A 16,016-nucleotide genomic window follows, 5' to 3' on the forward strand; every position below is an offset into this window, starting at 1 on the left:
ATCGAGGTAGATCCTTCTTTACTTTATTTTGCCTGCTCTTTTCTTCCTCTCCTTACCATTTTAGCTGATATGGTTCTACATTGTAATGTTTTTGGTTTTTGACGATTGAAGTACTAGTTTTGCAAAGGCAGGCTCATGTTATTCATCGGTTCAACCTTTCTTGTTTGCAATAGAATCATTCGAATGTTCTTCAAGTTGTTTTCTGTTTGATATTGCATCAAAAGCTCAGTTTTCATTAACATCAACAAATTTCACTTGGGCCGGAGATGGTTTGGATCATGATAGTTTGAGCAATCCTTTTGTCCTCTCTCTCTCTCTCTCTCTCAACTATATTTTGGGATATTTAACTGTTTCATCCTTACTCCTTTTCTGTTCTAAGGGATATTGAATTGTTTAATCCAAACTCAGTACACAGTCTGCATTTTTCCAGTGGAGTTTGATGATGTTTATTCTTGCTTTGCTTACTTAGAAGACAGTGCTGTAATGTGCTAACTTGTCTTCTGTGCTGTGAATATACTCTTTTAGCAGAGTAAAACTTTGGTTAAACCAAATAAATACGGAAATTCGATTCTTATTTTTAAAAAATAAAATTGGTTTATTTGGTTTTATTTTGATTACTAGACATTTCTTTCGATTTTTCACAATTCGATCCGATCAGTGTTCAAAGCGTTAGTCGATCGTATCAGTCGAGTGTGGCAAATTCTTTTTTTTTAAAGAGAGAATAAATTAATTTATACATTTGAAATGATGAGAACTACACGAGGCATATCTAAGAAAAAGTACAAGTTTTGCAAAAAAAAAAAAAGGTTGTAAACTAGCTACAAGATAGTATTTAAAATTGTTGATAAATAAAAACTAGAAGTGACTGACCTTGTGTCACAAAATAATAATAAAGTGATGTGAATTAAGTGATAACACATTATATAATATTTAATAAACACAAATATAGTATGTACCATTATGATAGAAAAAATAAAAGCGGAAAAAAACAGTTAAACTGTAGTTTGACCGAATTAAACATAATTAAGACGTTTAATTAAGTGTATTTAAACAAAATCAATCGCATCTAATTATTTTGAAGGTATGTTTTTGTATTTTAAAATAATAAAATAAGTTTATAATTTAGATTTTTATTTTTTAATTTTAATTATGATTAAGCATGTCTGATGATGATTTGACAAATATTTAACATTTTTTAATATGGTTTAGTTGAAAAACAAATAAAAATTGTAATTTTGAGATTTTTATGCTTTTATAAATATGAGAATTAATACATCAGACTTAAATTTATCATATTTATGTATTTTTTTATTTATTTAATGGTTTGAGATAATTACAATTACGCTAAAAATAAAAAACGTTTTTTCACGCTTAAGCATGTGTTAATCTCATTTAAACTTGAAAAGTTTGGAGTTCGACATCGACGCTTCAGGACCTTCACGTTTTTTAGAACCTTAAACTTAGACTAGATGCAACATACCACGTGTTATCAATGTAAATGAAGAAATCTGTTTTTAATCTATGTAAATTGTTACACAAACTTTAAATCAAATATCAAGTCTTTTCTTGACTTCCAACACGATAGGCATCGAATTCGAAGCAGGCATCATTCTAGTTCGAATTAGCCTAAAACCTTTCCTTAAAAACACAACAAAATCCTAGTATTCTATGCGATCGTATATAACCCACCTGTAATCCATCAGAACCCAGTCAATCGCTCCAAAATCCTCGATCCATATCAGAATTCTGATTTTTCGTTCGTTGTTATTGCCAATTTTATAAATTTGAAGCCCCTTGTGCTATGGATTTAATAGAGCTGTTAGCCATCTTCGGACCCGGAATCTCTGGTGCGGTATTCGGAGTCGGCTGGTGGTTTTGGGTTGACGCTGTCGTTTGTAGCGCCGTCAAGGTTCCTTTCGTTCACTATCTTCCAGGTATTTTGTATGCAAGTTATAGATACGAAGTTAGGTTTTGTTATTATCTATTGAGTTCTATTATTAGGTTTTTTTTTCTCGTTTGCAGGAATTTTTGCATCTTTGGCTGCTCTTATGTTTAATTGCGTGAAGAAAGAGGATATTGATTACTCGCCCTACGATGAAGGAGAGTGGAGGTATCTTCTGTGCTTTTGGAGTACGCACATGACGTGATGACATTGTCTTTTTACTTGTTATTAGGGATTGGGATTTTTTTTTCACGCTATCTATGATAAAAGGATAACCATTTTGTAAATTCTTGCACCATTGCATAGTGTAGCATGTTGATCAGGTCTAAAGACCAAGGATTACAGATTTATGTACTTTTAGTAGTGCAAAATTTGACCTTTGGAAAACTTCATCACCTCAGTTTGTGGTATAGAGAAATTCCGTGATCTGAAACTCAAGTATTTTCAGGGACAACTGATTTTTGTTCGCTAAAGAAGTTAGGAAAACTGTTTTATGCATGCTTGATTTTACATGTTCAGCTAATTTAAAGTTGATACAAGTAGAATGTATGTCTTCACCGATGTGTTAATCTCCATTTCAGTTATTTTTGTCATTTTGGCGTTACAGCAGAATGTCTTGAATATTCTCTACCATTTCTTTCTCTTTTCATGTTTCTTCTATTATATGGTGTGATCTAATTAAGGTTTCTTGTCATCCCCGTGAGCTATTCATTAGCTTAAATATAATAGTGCAAATCCAAACAAATAATATCAAAATCCCTGTCTGATTGACCACATTCTTTCTACTGTAAAAGTCGCTGCAAATTGAATTCTAAGCGACACAAAATGTTACTTAACTATTCTGCTGCTTCCTTAATTTGCAGGTTGAAACTTTGGCTTTTCATTGCATATGTTGTATCTTTTGTCTCTTTGGCTGCATCAGTTGGCCTATTGATACAAGATGCAATGGTGACAACCGGTCCTTCATCATGGACAGGCGTTGCAGGTGTGCTTCAATGTGTGTGCGTACTAGTCAGGTAAGGGATATGTTGTTTTCTGGTTCTTGGCTCTTCCTAGTTTGACACAAAGTTATGGCATTTAAAGAATGTTAGATGTGCTACGTAGAACTTTCAAGTTCACCGTTGGGACAGTTGATGCCAAATGAATCTTGATTAGCAAATTATAATAGACATAGATGGATCTGATCAATCATGGTTCTAAAACCGATAATTCCAGTTCCAATGGATGGTGGAACCTGCTTCAAACTGAAGTTTTCTCATGAGAAAACAAAAATCAGTGCTTCTTAGTTAATTATTAAAAAAAAATGTTATTAATTGCTTTAAATACTTCATTTTCTGTTGAGAAGGAAAATAAAATAAGGCTTGAATTTAATTTTTAGAAATCAAATAGTTTTCATCTATTAATTGAGTTGTCTAGGTCTACTTGGCATCTTAAACCCAAGGCAAATTTATGGTTCCACATGGTTCACTGAATGAAAAGAATCAAGGTCGGATCTCCATATACGTCTCTTCACATTTTTTATATTGTTGATCTTTTGTTGACAAGTAGTGATAGGCCATTTGGGTATTTTTAGTTTTAAGATCTGGGTATTTACATTTAAGTTTTCTATTGCCTGGCATATGAAAAAGCAACTGTTCTTTATTTCATTTTTTTTTCCTTTTTATAATTCCAACAATCTATTTTAGATTTAGAATCTGGATCAATATCTATGCAACTTTCGTGATTTATTTGACCTGTTGAATTCCCATGCAGCGGGCTGATTTATTGGATCTCTCATTCGGAATAACATGGTGTGCCATAGCGTTTGAAAATTGGATTTATACATGACTCGTCTCGTCTCGTCCAAGCATGTATCTTTGTTTATTTGTGATCGTGTTGACAAAGAAGCGTGGTTGCCTATGCTCTGTTTTATGTGAACAACTGATTTTCCAGTGAATATGACACTCTTGTTTTGTTTTCTTGAAAAAATGATGATCCAAGTTCTTCGATTCAATGCGGATTGCGTTTTATTTTTCAATAATAAAACACGCCGTAGCACATTCATAAAGCCCAGCCCGCATGCAATGTCTTCATGTTTTATAATTGTCATCAAATTATTCTTAAATTAATAGACAACGAGTCTGACCTTTTTGTTGGTATTTGTTCTGTTGCATGTTTCCAGTCTGGCTGCCCTTTTCTTTTGGAAACGAAAACATATCGTTTCTTTTTTGAAGAAGACAGACAACATATCGTTTTTTACAATAATATTGTAATTGTTTGGTGTCAATAATTTATACGTAACATCAAAAAAATGTACATGTGATGTTAATGGAATTCATTTTTCCTTTCCCTTTTCCATTCACGACAAAGAGTACACACTTTTCCTTCAACTCTTTGAACAATGTTGAATCCATTATACGGTGTCATTTTAGACGAGCAATATTTTTAAGTTAATGTTTATAAATAAATAAACTAATTTAGAAAATAAATCCTGTTTTAAAAACTAAGAATTTATAAAGGATGTTTTGGGAAATAATGAAGTCTCGTAAATTATTGCTATATAAAAAAACTGATTATCACTAATTGAACGTGGAAATCAAGAACTTTGCGACCACTATTATTACATAAATTAGGGTCATTTGTGAATATATGTTAAATCTTTGATATTATATAATATTTATGTGAAATGTCTAATATTATATTAAAATTGAAATTTTAAAAAATATATTTATGATAAGTTTTATGTTATGTGTGATATAATAATGTAGATAAATAAATTAATATTTTATTAAATATGATAGCAATTGATAAATTACAATTTTTTAATAATCTACAAATTTACTATGAAATAAGTTTTGGGTATTTTATATATAATGGTGGAGTATAATATTCTCTGTCCGATGTTTTGGTTAATGATTTCGAGAAGTCGTGTGAATTCTCTTGTGACGCCGTTTTAGTGCTCCGTTTCGTCTGCTTCCTCTCTACTTCCTGCTCCAACCTCTTAATGCACACGCTGCGAAAGTGTAATTCTGACCCCAATTCTGGTTCCGCGGCCGAATTTCGAACGGCACAAACCCTAGAAACCGCAAACAAAAACAGAAAAACGGTGGGAAATTTCCGTTGGTTTGAGGGTACTTTAGCTTTCCTCGTTGTTGATTCATGAATATTGCTTTTTACCCTCACAATGCACCGGTTCCCCAAAATTTTCGCTCATAATTCTGACCGCCTGAAAACTGAGAAGAGCTCCACCTCCAGCTCCTCCAGTCCCAGCCGCCAAGCCGCCAAGCCGAGGCGAAGGTTGGATCGGTGCAACGCATTGAAAAACATCAGCTACGAGTTCTCTCCTAGTTCATCATCATCTTCGTCGTACTCGGTGGAGGAATCTGTTCGCTCGCGCACGCGTGATTTATTAGGCGATGAGAAAAGCTTTAGAGTTGATGGAAATGATGGTGAGATAGATATTATTTGCAAAACCTTAGGATTTTCTGGTATAGATGACTTCGCTATACCTTCCGAGGAGTACAAGGCAATGAAAGTGAGAACTTCCTATGCTCCTGTTGTATTTAATCAGATATTTGAGGTCAATTATGTCAATTACGCTGAACTTTATGGTGGTGTTGGTGGTTCTGGTATTATTGATGTGAGCGATCAACAAGTTGGGGGTAACCAAGTTAGTTTTAGATTTTCAGAAAGTGATAATGGTGTAATGAGCAAGAAATTTGAGGAAAGTCGAGATTTTTGTGATGTGGATGGAAGTAGGGTTCATGTTTTTGATAAGGGTGCCCGTGCGTTGTTGGGGGCTAGGTCAAGTGGAAGTGATTTTATTTCGTGTGATAATTCAAGTGGTAGATTTGATAGATTCCGTGGAAACGGTATCAAGGGTATGCGACCCCCGGTTTTAGCGCCACCATCATCTATGTTGAGAGCTTTCACGATGGATACTGATGCAAGTGTTTCAAGGTTTGAGAGTGGGTTTTCTCCAGAAGAAAATGGGAAAGAAGAAGATGGTCAAAAGAGAGACGAGGAAGTTAGGATGGGAAGGGTGATGGTAATGGAAGACAACTGTGTGCTCTCCGAATCATGTTCGTTCACAACATTTTCAAACGATGATGATACTTCAAGTACCACAACTGAACCGATATCAAGTATTTCACCTGATGGGGCATTAAGACGAACTATTATGGGGTGGCAGAAGGGTGAGCTCTTGGGTAGTGGCTCCTTTGGATCTGTTTATGAGGGAATAGCCGAGTAAGTATTGTGCCACTTCATTTTATATTAATTAATCTGGTATCTATAATTATCACAGGCACAAGACCGGGCTTAAACTAAAGGTGCAAATCGAGACATGTACACTGTCAAAATGAAGTTGGAGCATAATGTTTTACAATTTAAAACGTTTCTATGATATCTAATATGTACTTTACAGAGCGATTAACAAAATTAAAACAAATATCCATCAATGAATAAGCAAATAAGAACTACTATTATCAATTAAAACAACCATTTTAATCTGCCATATGCTTCATGCTTTTAGCTTTTAATGCGCATCAAGACGCATGTTTTACTGCCAAGATTGGTCCCTTTTTTACAGCCAAGATTGGTCCTTGCTCGAGGGCTGCATCTCTACATGTCTCTATGCTAAAATGCAGGCTCTTTCTCTGCCTTGAGCCTAGGCCCAAACATTTTGGGCTTGTGATTGCTCTAATCTGTTCATATTATAGTACAAATTTTGCAAATTGGAGCGCTCTAGAGAATTGCAAATTTATTTAATAAGTTTGCTGTGATTTTGTTAATTGTTATCGCTTGCTTTGCTGCAGTGATGGATTCTTTTTTGCTGTGAAGGAAGTATCTTTGCTTGATCAAGGAGATGAGGGAAAGCAACGAATTATCCAACTTGAACAGGTTGCGTAACCCTAAATGCTTTTTCTGAACTTCATTATTTTCTAATTTGCTGTAATGACTGGTTTGTATGAATTCATATTTGTTTCTGTACTCATCTTTAATATTATTTTTTCTCATGTATTTTTAGGAAATTGCTCTTCTAAGTCAGTTTGAGCATGAGAATATAGTTCGGTACTATGGTACAAAGAGGGTAATGCCTTCTTGCTTTTTTGTTTCTCTTCATTGATATGTTTATTTTTCCTCTTTGTAATTAGGTTTTATAATGCTTGCTTTAATCACAAACTCTCATTCCATCTTCTCATATTTCATTAACTTGTTAGCCAATATTTTATTCACTGTGAGCCGGTTCGGATTCAGAAATTGGGATGAGAGGGTAAAGCAAGAGGATGACAATGTTGAAAAAATTCCAGAGAGATTTCTTTAAATAAATCTTTGAAGGATCTCATTTATTATATGTTGGTTTTTTTCAAAAAATAATTATTAAATTTATCTGAGAATTTTTACTGAATTCTTCTTGCAAGTGCTGAAAAGTATCCTTTGTCTATGTAGGATGAATCGAACCTCTATATTTTTCTTGAGCTTGTTAACCAAGGTTCTCTTTTGAGCCTCTACCAGAAGTATAACCTCCGGGATACCCAGGTCTCCACTTACACCAGGCAAATTTTACATGGTTTGAATTACCTACATGAAAGAAATGTGGTACACAGGTAATGAAACATTACTACTCTTATGCTTTCTAGTATCAGAAGTTGAGTTTTTTAACCAAAAGAAAAAAAATCATATTTTATGTTTGGGAAATCTTTGTTGCATTGACTCATGTATTCTCTAGTTCATCCTTCGATATTCTTGGTAGATGACGTAGTAAAAAAAATTGCTGTTTCACATGACATGATCTTTGATTTGAAAAATCTTTTTTACTATACTAAATTTTTTGGAGTATCCTCGAGTGAGTTGTATTCAAATAGGTGAAGTTTCAGTATTTTTCCTACTTTAACGTGCACTTTTACTTATAATAATGGGAATGTTTCCTACTTTCTGTGGCATATTGCAGAGATATTAAATGTTCAAATATATTGGTGGACACAAATGGTCTGGTTAAACTTGCAGATTTTGGGCTTGCGAAGGTTGACCGACTATTTCCTTTTATTTATTATTTTCTTGCTGTCTCCCTTTTCAACTTAAATGCCTTATTGGTATTTAAAATTTATATTCTCTTATGTCAAATATTTTTATTCATTTTGCAGGCCACCAAGTTGAATGACTTGAAATCTTGCAAGGGAACTGCATTCTGGATGGCTCCTGAGGTTTACCCCATGATGTCCTTGTTACTTAAGAAAAACTTTACTGGTTTTTACTTCATTTGTTAATCTAAATTGCAAGATGGCAAAATTTTTCTTATTAATACCATGAAAACTGGTTTTTATTTCCCCTGAATATTCTGACATGAAGAAAGTTAGTTCCCTGGTACACTGTTGAGAGGAATGATGGTAGTATAAATGCCATAGAAAGAGTGATACTGATTGAATTTAGAGGTATTGAACACGTGATAACTTAATCTGAGTTGAGATAATGGGATATAGTCTGGCATGTTTTGGAATTTATCTTTAGAAGAGGTTCTGAAATCCGAAAAGAGATGAGTGTCTAATACACAGAGGAGTTATTGAATGGTATAGCAATTAATATTTTTTTTCGTTCGTTTTGGAGGCTGTTGTGGTACGTGTTTTTTTTTCTTATACCAGTTTTGTGCTGCCACATTTTATTGAATAGCCTTTTGTGCTGCTACAGGTTGTTAGGAGCCTAGGTTATGGTCTATCTGCTGATATATGGAGTCTTGGATGTACTGTCTTGGAGATGCTAACTGGGCGCTTTCCATACTCTCACTTGGAATGGGTAAGTAAAGCACTCGACATCCACCCACACAATTACCAGATGTGGTAAATTAGCGGAAGTTGTGGATCTTTTTCGTGAAAGAATAATTTCCTGCATGCTCATCAAATTGTGTGACCATTCGTGGTTTATGTGGGCTATTAATGCACTATAAATTGAATTTAATAAAATATAATTGATGATTCTTTGCGAGCTCGTCACTCTCAACTATGAAGTACAGCAGGATTTTGTTTTGAGAGGAGATGATGTTTAGACTCTTCATCTACTCTTATTTGTTTTGTCATCAGCCGCAAAAGCACATTAGTTATTTCTGGGATACTTGTCATATGAACGGCTTGCATTTTCATATCCATGCCATAAATATTCATGCACAGTGAGTCATTTGATAGATCATCGTTAGGCAGATGATTAAGTCTACAATAAATGTTTTGTTTTTTGGGAATCCAAGTGGATGGTGTTTCTTTTTAATTACTAATTAACGTCAGGTTGCAAGGTGGATCTTGGCCCACTGCTATTCCACATGAATTTCTTTAGTGTTAACATTGTGCTTCTTGATTCAACAGATGTCGGCATTATATCGAATAGGAAAGGGTGAGAGACCACCTATTCCTAACTCCCTCTCCAGAGATGCTCGGGATTTTATACTTACATGTCTTCAAGTAGACCCAAGTTCACGGCCAACAGCCGGTCAGCTCTTGGATCACCTATTTGTGAAACAACTGCTGCCACCGTATTCAGGCTCAGTATCTCCTCACGCTTTCAGTCGTCAAATATAAGCCATTTTAGGCTTCTAACGTCAACAGCAAACTATTGTTCTTGGCCCAAGTCTCCGTGCCTTATCCATTCATCAAAGCCTTGCACACATCTAGCCACTTCAGCTATTCACCTTGATTTCCATATAATTTGGTCAGCATATGATAATTACACATGTTATCGTCTATCCTTACTTTTGACTAGCACAACCTTCTACCCCCTTCCCATATATAACCAAAGCAAAAGAAAGAGCGAAGGAGTAACAGAGAAACCCAATTTAGTATAGATGAAGTATTACTTTCCAGACAAAGCGAAAGAGCATGTACATTTTGCACTCTACTCGAGTCGGATTCTGCATTTGTCACCGTGTCACAGTTCTTTTTTCCCTTTTTCAGTGCCCGTCGCCGCATATCCATTTTCGTATCTGACCATATTTTTGGCCGCAGCACCCTCGGATATCATTTGTTTGGTAATGGCCCTGTGCAATTTTCTGAGAGAGTGATTTTTGTTTTTTTGGTGTTGTTGTACAGCGCTTTTTTCCCGTATGAAGTTTGGTATATTAGCAACATGAATTGGGGCTGTACAGATGGAATCTATTTTTGTAAATACTTCATAACAATTGAGTGTAAGAATATCGAGTAAGATGTTTTATTTGTCACTATTAATAAACTTTAACTGCGACTCTTTTTGTAAAATTGATATCTTTTGGGTAATCAGAGTATTTTAAAATCAGTAAGTTCGGAACCATTGAAAGAGTTTGAACCCACTGAATGCCAGTTCGGAGCTTCAGGTCCCACCATCCAAATAAATGAGAACAGAAAGATGCCACATGCTAGAAGAATTGTAGTTTTCGATACGAGTTCCGATCCCCCGAATTATAGATCTATAAATGGATGAACCTGTCCAATTAGTATATTTTCTTATTTGCTGCATGTTTATTTGTCAATATTACATTTTTTTAATCATGATTCATATGTTACATCACAATATCACAATATCATTTGAGATAAACCTTTGATTGAATAAGATTGCTCAGCTTTTTATGGACTGGGTACAAGGAACCACCCATTAGTTTGACGAGACATCGTGCTAAGTTGACGAAGAACATTACATGTCCACTTTTTGATTGAATGTGAGAGCCACCCAGTGTTACGATAGAGTAAACACTATAAACTCAAGCGCCTCTTGATTGAGTTGAGATTTGATCTTAATTTTACAGTAGTATACTTTCATGCATGTTCATATGGTATGAATAATCGTATGTATGTATTGAGCGATTATATTGCTCACGTTTTTTTTTTTTTTATCTTGGACGCTCTATTTTTAATAGACATGTTTTAGGTTTGACGAATCAGACGGACTGGAGAGCGAGTATAAGACACACACGCTCTGTTAGGAGGAAGTTTACAAGTTTGTTCATTTAGATTTTATTTCATATTGTGGAGCTAATGCTTAATTCTATGATAATTAAGTTTATCACAATCTTTTGAGTTGATAGTCCATTTCGATGAATATTTCTCCGCCTTTTGAGCTATGATAACAAGCATGACATGAAAATGTCATGACTATGAACATAATATGCCAAAATTTTCTTATATTTATTAGAGATTTTAAAATTTATATTTGTTAGATTCGTCCATCTCTCTCGTATATCTTATTGAAATTATGATTTGATGATACGTGCTATCGTCTCATGAATTAAATTGATAATTTTTTATTATAAAAAAAAGTTGTAATGATGGACTACGATAGGGTGTGGGCCGACTCACCTACCAGCCCGTTTTGACATTTTCAGGGTAACCCTGTAATTTCGTGATATTCCATTTGATATACCCTATAAGACACGATGATCAAGAGTACTGAACGTGCGCCAGTTTATGTTCGCGAGCGAGATGTAGTTGCAGTCCGCTCTATTCTCGCAACCCATCGAATGCAAAACAAATACGCAATTTCGAAGGAAAAAGTTCTCTCTATTTTCATCTGTCACGCGCCTGCTGCGACAATTCTCTCATTTAAAGACTTTCGGGTGACTCCAGATTTATCTTTGATTTTATGTGATTTCAGTTTTATATTGATCCTGAAAGTGTTTGCCGGTACTTTCATGTATATAATTAGAAAATAAACGAAGACCCTTTCGGAACGAAGTTGAAACCCTTTTCTCTCATATAAATTTTTGGTTTTTTCGATTTTATTTATGGGTTCGATGCTGCATACGAAAGTTTTTTTTTTTATTAGTTGATGCGTGATTCTAATAATTTGATTAGTGCTTAGATATTAATTCATGTATTTGTAATTTGCCTACCTTCCGGCGCGTCATGGGCTTGGAATTTTTTTCTTTGATTTTGTGGAGGTCATCCACAAAACTTGCATCTTTAAGCATTGTGTGGTGCTGTAATGGCGTTTTAGTTTTTATGCTGGCAAACTTCACAGGAAATAGTGAGCTGAAGCTTTAGGGAAAATTTAGGCGAAAGTGAATGGAATTAAAGTAGTCTTTCGTGATACTAGATGGTTGTATATTTAGGTATAGAGGAGGGAAACAATTACAAGAAGAATTCTGAATAAAATTGTGGTGTTTTTAGTTTTAAGCTGTACTTTTTGCTTGCATTTCATACTCAGTAAGAATTCGTATTGTTTGTGGTGTAGAAAAAATTGACAGTGAAAATTGTTTTTAAACTGATTATCTTCTATAATCATGAAGAGTCTCTGGATGGTATTTAATAGAACTTGTGTGAACTAAAAGGATAGGAGAGAATATGTGGAGAATGTATTATTACCTTATGTTAGTATGAAATTATGTGCCTCACTTTTCTTCATGTTGTGTACTTATGTGCATTCTTTGTTTTAATGTTTCTATCTATGTTGGGATATATCACTTTAGGTCATGTCAAAAGAATTTATGTGAAAAAATATTGTTAGCAATTTCCACCAAGGTCTTTCTGTTGTGCCAGGAATGATATTTTATTCAGTAATGAAGTGAGATTTGTTTCAATCGATTTTCAGTGATTCTTGTGTTTAGAAGCATCTCCTTCCCCTTGTAAATAGTTTGGAGAGACAAATGAAATCCCAAGCGGTTGCTCCATATTACTTATGTTCTGTTTTGTAGCATCTTATGGACTTAAATATTTATAAGGTTTGGACAAGCATGTTAAATCTGTAACATTTTCAATGTTTATCTTTTAGGTGTCTCCATATATCTTTTTTTGGGGGGAATTCGTGAGTAGGCAAAATCAAGTGTATAGTTGTTTGAACTGCTCAGTCCTTGGTGTTACCAATGCTATGACCATGCTAATAATTAATTTGCTGAAATGGTGTTAGAACGATTCAGATGCATAAGAGATTCTTCTATTTTAGATGTTGGTACGGAAGTGAAGTTGTTGGGATAAATGCATAGTTGTTTAGATTCTTCTATATAGAGAACAATATACGAGTCATTAAGCACCATGACCTTTAGGTTGTCTTTGGTGTTTGGGATAAATGCATAGTTGTTTATCAATATTTTATAATGCTTGGTTCCGAAAATATAGTCTAACTTCGTATCCTGCGGCTGAACACTGATTATTGTCGATTCATGACTAAAAACCCCCAGCTACAAGCTGTGATGTATTATCATCATTTCTAAAGTAAAGAACTAAAACGAAGTAAATAAATTTATGCCCTGAAATCCACAGAAGATCTGTAGTCCTAACCTTTCTTCTTCTGATTTTCAGTTATTGATCAGCTCATGATTTCTTTAATTGCCTAATATTTCCAGTTAACTTTACTTTCCCAAATCAAGGACACATTCCTCCAACATTTTCCGAAGGTGCAAAAATTTTAAATTTATTTCTTATTATTTTTTTTTTATTTTTTTGAAAGAATTTAAGGTAGTGAAGGGGTTAATGGATTTGAAATGATGATTTTATATTCGTTGACGTGTTTGGATGAACAAAATTTGAGATTGTGCTTTAGATTGATGGATCAGATGCATTGACTATTCAAGTGAATTTTAAATTCACTATATATAAGTTTAGCTTAGCTATTTCAATGAGAATGTTCAGCCGCTTCTCTCCAAGATAGGAGATGGGTTCACCGATTCCACCGAAAACTCTTATTTGTTGAAGCTTGTGATGGATTTCAAATACACTCAAGATGAGTGTCATTTGAAATTCAGACTCAAGTACATACCCAAATCAAATCACTTGCTCCAAATGAATTTCATACACACAATTTGAATGGTAATTGTCATGAATTTAAAATACACCTAAAATAAGTGTCATTTAAATTAATTTCTCAAATCTTTCTCCAAATCAAATGTCTTCCTCCAAATCAATTCCATCAATCTGTAACTCGAGGAAATGAGTGGATAAGGAAAGGGAACATGGAAATGAGAGAAGCTATAAAAGAGAATGGAGAAAGATGATTACTTCCACAAACAATTTATGATGGGGTTTGCTTGTGGGTTTTGAATTTTTGAAATTTTGGCACAAAATAGAGAGAATAAGAACATAGTTTAGAAAATGTGAAAATGGTGAATAGATGATTAATCTTTTATCCGTAATCTCTATCTCAATTTTTATCTATTAAACCAAATATATATAATTTATTTTCACTGTTTCTAATCTTATCCTATCATTTCAATAATTTCAGGATATTTATCAATATATAATCCTGTCACTTCAGCCAAGTCTAGCCTTTTAGAAGAAAAAGATTCACGAAGGCAAAATACTATGGTGGTTTTAAGGATAAATTTTTTTGGTTATCTCTTTTATTTTATAAGTAATTGGATTTAAAGTAGAAGACATACTTTATTGCTGACACTTTCTATATTGAAATAAAGTGGATGAAAGTACTATTTTGTAAACTGAGGTTTTTAAAATTGCAATATCACCTAGATTTTATAAGCTTCTTTGAGATGTCCATTTTGCAAAATTAAGTGATTATTGTTCCTCTAATTGTTTCTGTTGTTCTTTATTTTTTCTTGTGAAGCAGGGGTACTCTTTCATTAAGTTATCAATTGTAAATGGCAAAATCCAAGCAGCTGCAGAGGAAATCTGGTCCTCGACAGCATGTAGTTGGCCTGCACAAGTTATCATCTCGGCATGCAAAGGTCTTCGGAGATCCCCACCATAAGAAGAGAGATATAAAAGCCTCAGAGAAGAAAGAGTGGGAAGATGCAGTTTGTGCGGTTTGTATGGACTTTCCTCACAACGCTGTGCTATTACTTTGTTCCTCGTATGAGAAGGGTTGTCGTGCTTACATGTGTGCTACTAGCCATCGATATTCGAACTGTCTTGAGCAGTACAGGAAAGCCTACACTAAAGTCTCCTTAACGAAGAGCACAGAATCATCGCTATGGTCAATTGATGGCACAGAATTTTCTGAACGATCGGGTTTGCCTAACGGGAAGAAGGAAACATCTGAGCTTTTATGCCCACTTTGCCGTGGGCTAGTGAAAGGTTGGACTGTGGTGGAACCTGCTCGTAGGTATCTTAACAAGAAGAAACGGACCTGCATGCAGGACAAGTGCTCGTTTCTTGGAACCTATAAGGAGCTTAGGAAACATGTTAAGTCAGAGCACCCTCTGTCACGCCCTCGAGATGTAGACCCTTCGCGCGCAGAGAAATGGAAGGAACTTGAGAATGAGAGAGATTTAAACGATGTGTTCAGCACAATCAGATCAACCATTCCTGGGGCAATTGTCATTGGCGATTACGTGATAGAGAGGAGGGGATATCGCAACTTTTCTACGGATTATAGTGAGAATGACTATTTGGAAGATTCTCTCTTTAGCTTCCCGGCATATGGTCGACGTTGGAATAGTTCTCGGTTATCTTCTAATAATTTTGATGGGGATTATGACTCTTTGGATGATGTAGATTTTGGTGGGTATCGAGTTCGAGGTTCCACCACATCTAGAAGCATGGGAAGCAATGCCTCCCGAATTAGGCGGCCTCGTGCCAGGTTTTTGGTTGGGAGGCAAGCAGGAAGGCATAGAACTGGCAGGTAATGGAGTTCAGTGATTCGACAGTCATTGCGCAATGGCTGCATTTGCTATGCTGTAATTTTTTTTTTGTTTACACTCGGTAAAGCCTCAAATTCAGGAATTTACGTGTTGGGAAATTGATACTCAACCACTGAACTAATTTTATTTGTCACCATGTCTTTTGGTTAGTACGATAGGTGGTTTCTCGTTTGTACAGTGGTGCTCGAGGCATTCATCCTTATTTGTTGAGCAAAGATTGTTTAAGATTTTTTATGTCTGTCATCTGCAGGTCTAGGACCGAGTCTTTGATCGATCGCGCATCAACGACCGATATGATAATATCCTCGGGACCATGAAAGTATTTATATCTTTGAATCTGAATGTAGCTCTAAATTGAGTGAATGCTTCATTTCTTTACTTTTGATTACTCCATGATTAGGACCAACTTTTTTGTTGAATGTTGTATGCTTTGGTAAATGAAGACTTTGGCTTGAAGACAACGATGAGTTGAGCTCTGGTAACTCATGCTGATTGTTCTACCGACCCGAAACTCGATATGCCAAGAAACTAGCGCGATTGTAATAATGTTTT

The 16,016-nt window shown here is 34.9% G+C and overlaps 3 protein-coding genes across 8 annotated transcripts; all 3 read left to right on the plus strand.

The window, feature by feature from the left end:
- The first annotated feature begins 1,568 nt into the window (after positions 1–1,568).
- On the plus strand, positions 1,569–3,935 carry LOC142545853 (uncharacterized). Its single transcript, XM_075653259.1, has 4 exons — positions 1,569–1,934; positions 2,023–2,110; positions 2,806–2,958; positions 3,695–3,935. Exons 1-4 carry the CDS (start codon positions 1,802–1,804, stop codon positions 3,726–3,728), a joined length of 408 nt encoding a protein of 135 aa, XP_075509374.1. The 5' UTR covers positions 1,569–1,801; the 3' UTR covers positions 3,729–3,935.
- An 883-nt stretch (positions 3,936–4,818) lies between these two features.
- LOC142545854 (mitogen-activated protein kinase kinase kinase 1-like) lies at positions 4,819–9,688 on the plus strand. Its single transcript, XM_075653260.1, has 8 exons — positions 4,819–6,169; positions 6,739–6,823; positions 6,951–7,013; positions 7,373–7,530; positions 7,875–7,947; positions 8,068–8,127; positions 8,609–8,713; positions 9,274–9,688. Exons 1-8 carry the CDS (start codon positions 5,106–5,108, stop codon positions 9,484–9,486), a joined length of 1,821 nt encoding a protein of 606 aa, XP_075509375.1. The 5' UTR covers positions 4,819–5,105; the 3' UTR covers positions 9,487–9,688.
- A 1,614-nt stretch (positions 9,689–11,302) lies between these two features.
- On the plus strand, positions 11,303–15,958 carry LOC142545855 (uncharacterized). Of its 6 annotated transcripts, none has more exons than XM_075653263.1 (4): positions 11,303–11,489; positions 13,215–13,265; positions 14,090–15,445; positions 15,715–15,958. In XM_075653263.1, exons 3-4 carry the CDS (start codon positions 14,463–14,465, stop codon positions 15,779–15,781), a joined length of 1,050 nt encoding a protein of 349 aa, XP_075509378.1. In that variant the 5' UTR covers positions 11,303–11,489; positions 13,215–13,265; positions 14,090–14,462; the 3' UTR covers positions 15,782–15,958. The 6 variants fall into 6 exon arrangements, with proteins under 6 accessions (XP_075509378.1, XP_075509381.1, XP_075509376.1 ...); XM_075653266.1 differs by having other exon boundaries at positions 14,432–15,445; XM_075653261.1 differs by having other exon boundaries at positions 11,303–13,265.
- Positions 15,959–16,016: the final 58 nt, after the last annotated feature.

Source organism: Primulina tabacum, chromosome 5 (assembly GCF_025594145.1).
Source record: "Primulina tabacum isolate GXHZ01 chromosome 5, ASM2559414v2, whole genome shotgun sequence".
NCBI classification, from domain to species: Eukaryota; Viridiplantae; Streptophyta; class Magnoliopsida; order Lamiales; family Gesneriaceae; genus Primulina; species Primulina tabacum.

Coding starts and splice junctions, on each gene's coding strand:
- LOC142545853 (XM_075653259.1), top strand. CDS start 1,802: ATGGATTTAATAGAGCTGTTAGCCATCTTCGGACCCGGAATCTCTGGT. Junction 1,935..2,022: donor TTTCGTTCACTATCTTCCAG/GTATTTTGTATG, acceptor TCTCGTTTGCAG/GAATTTTTGCATCTTTGGCT. Junction 2,111..2,805: donor TACGATGAAGGAGAGTGGAG/GTATCTTCTGTG, acceptor CTTAATTTGCAG/GTTGAAACTTTGGCTTTTCA.
- LOC142545854 (XM_075653260.1), top strand. CDS start 5,106: ATGCACCGGTTCCCCAAAATTTTCGCTCATAATTCTGACCGCCTGAAA. Junction 6,824..6,950: donor GAATTATCCAACTTGAACAG/GTTGCGTAACCC, acceptor ATGTATTTTTAG/GAAATTGCTCTTCTAAGTCA. Junction 8,128..8,608: donor CATTCTGGATGGCTCCTGAG/GTTTACCCCATG, acceptor GTGCTGCTACAG/GTTGTTAGGAGCCTAGGTTA.
- LOC142545855 (XM_075653261.1), top strand. CDS start 14,463: ATGGCAAAATCCAAGCAGCTGCAGAGGAAATCTGGTCCTCGACAGCAT. Junction 15,446..15,714: donor GGAAGGCATAGAACTGGCAG/GTAATGGAGTTC, acceptor TGTCATCTGCAG/GTCTAGGACCGAGTCTTTGA.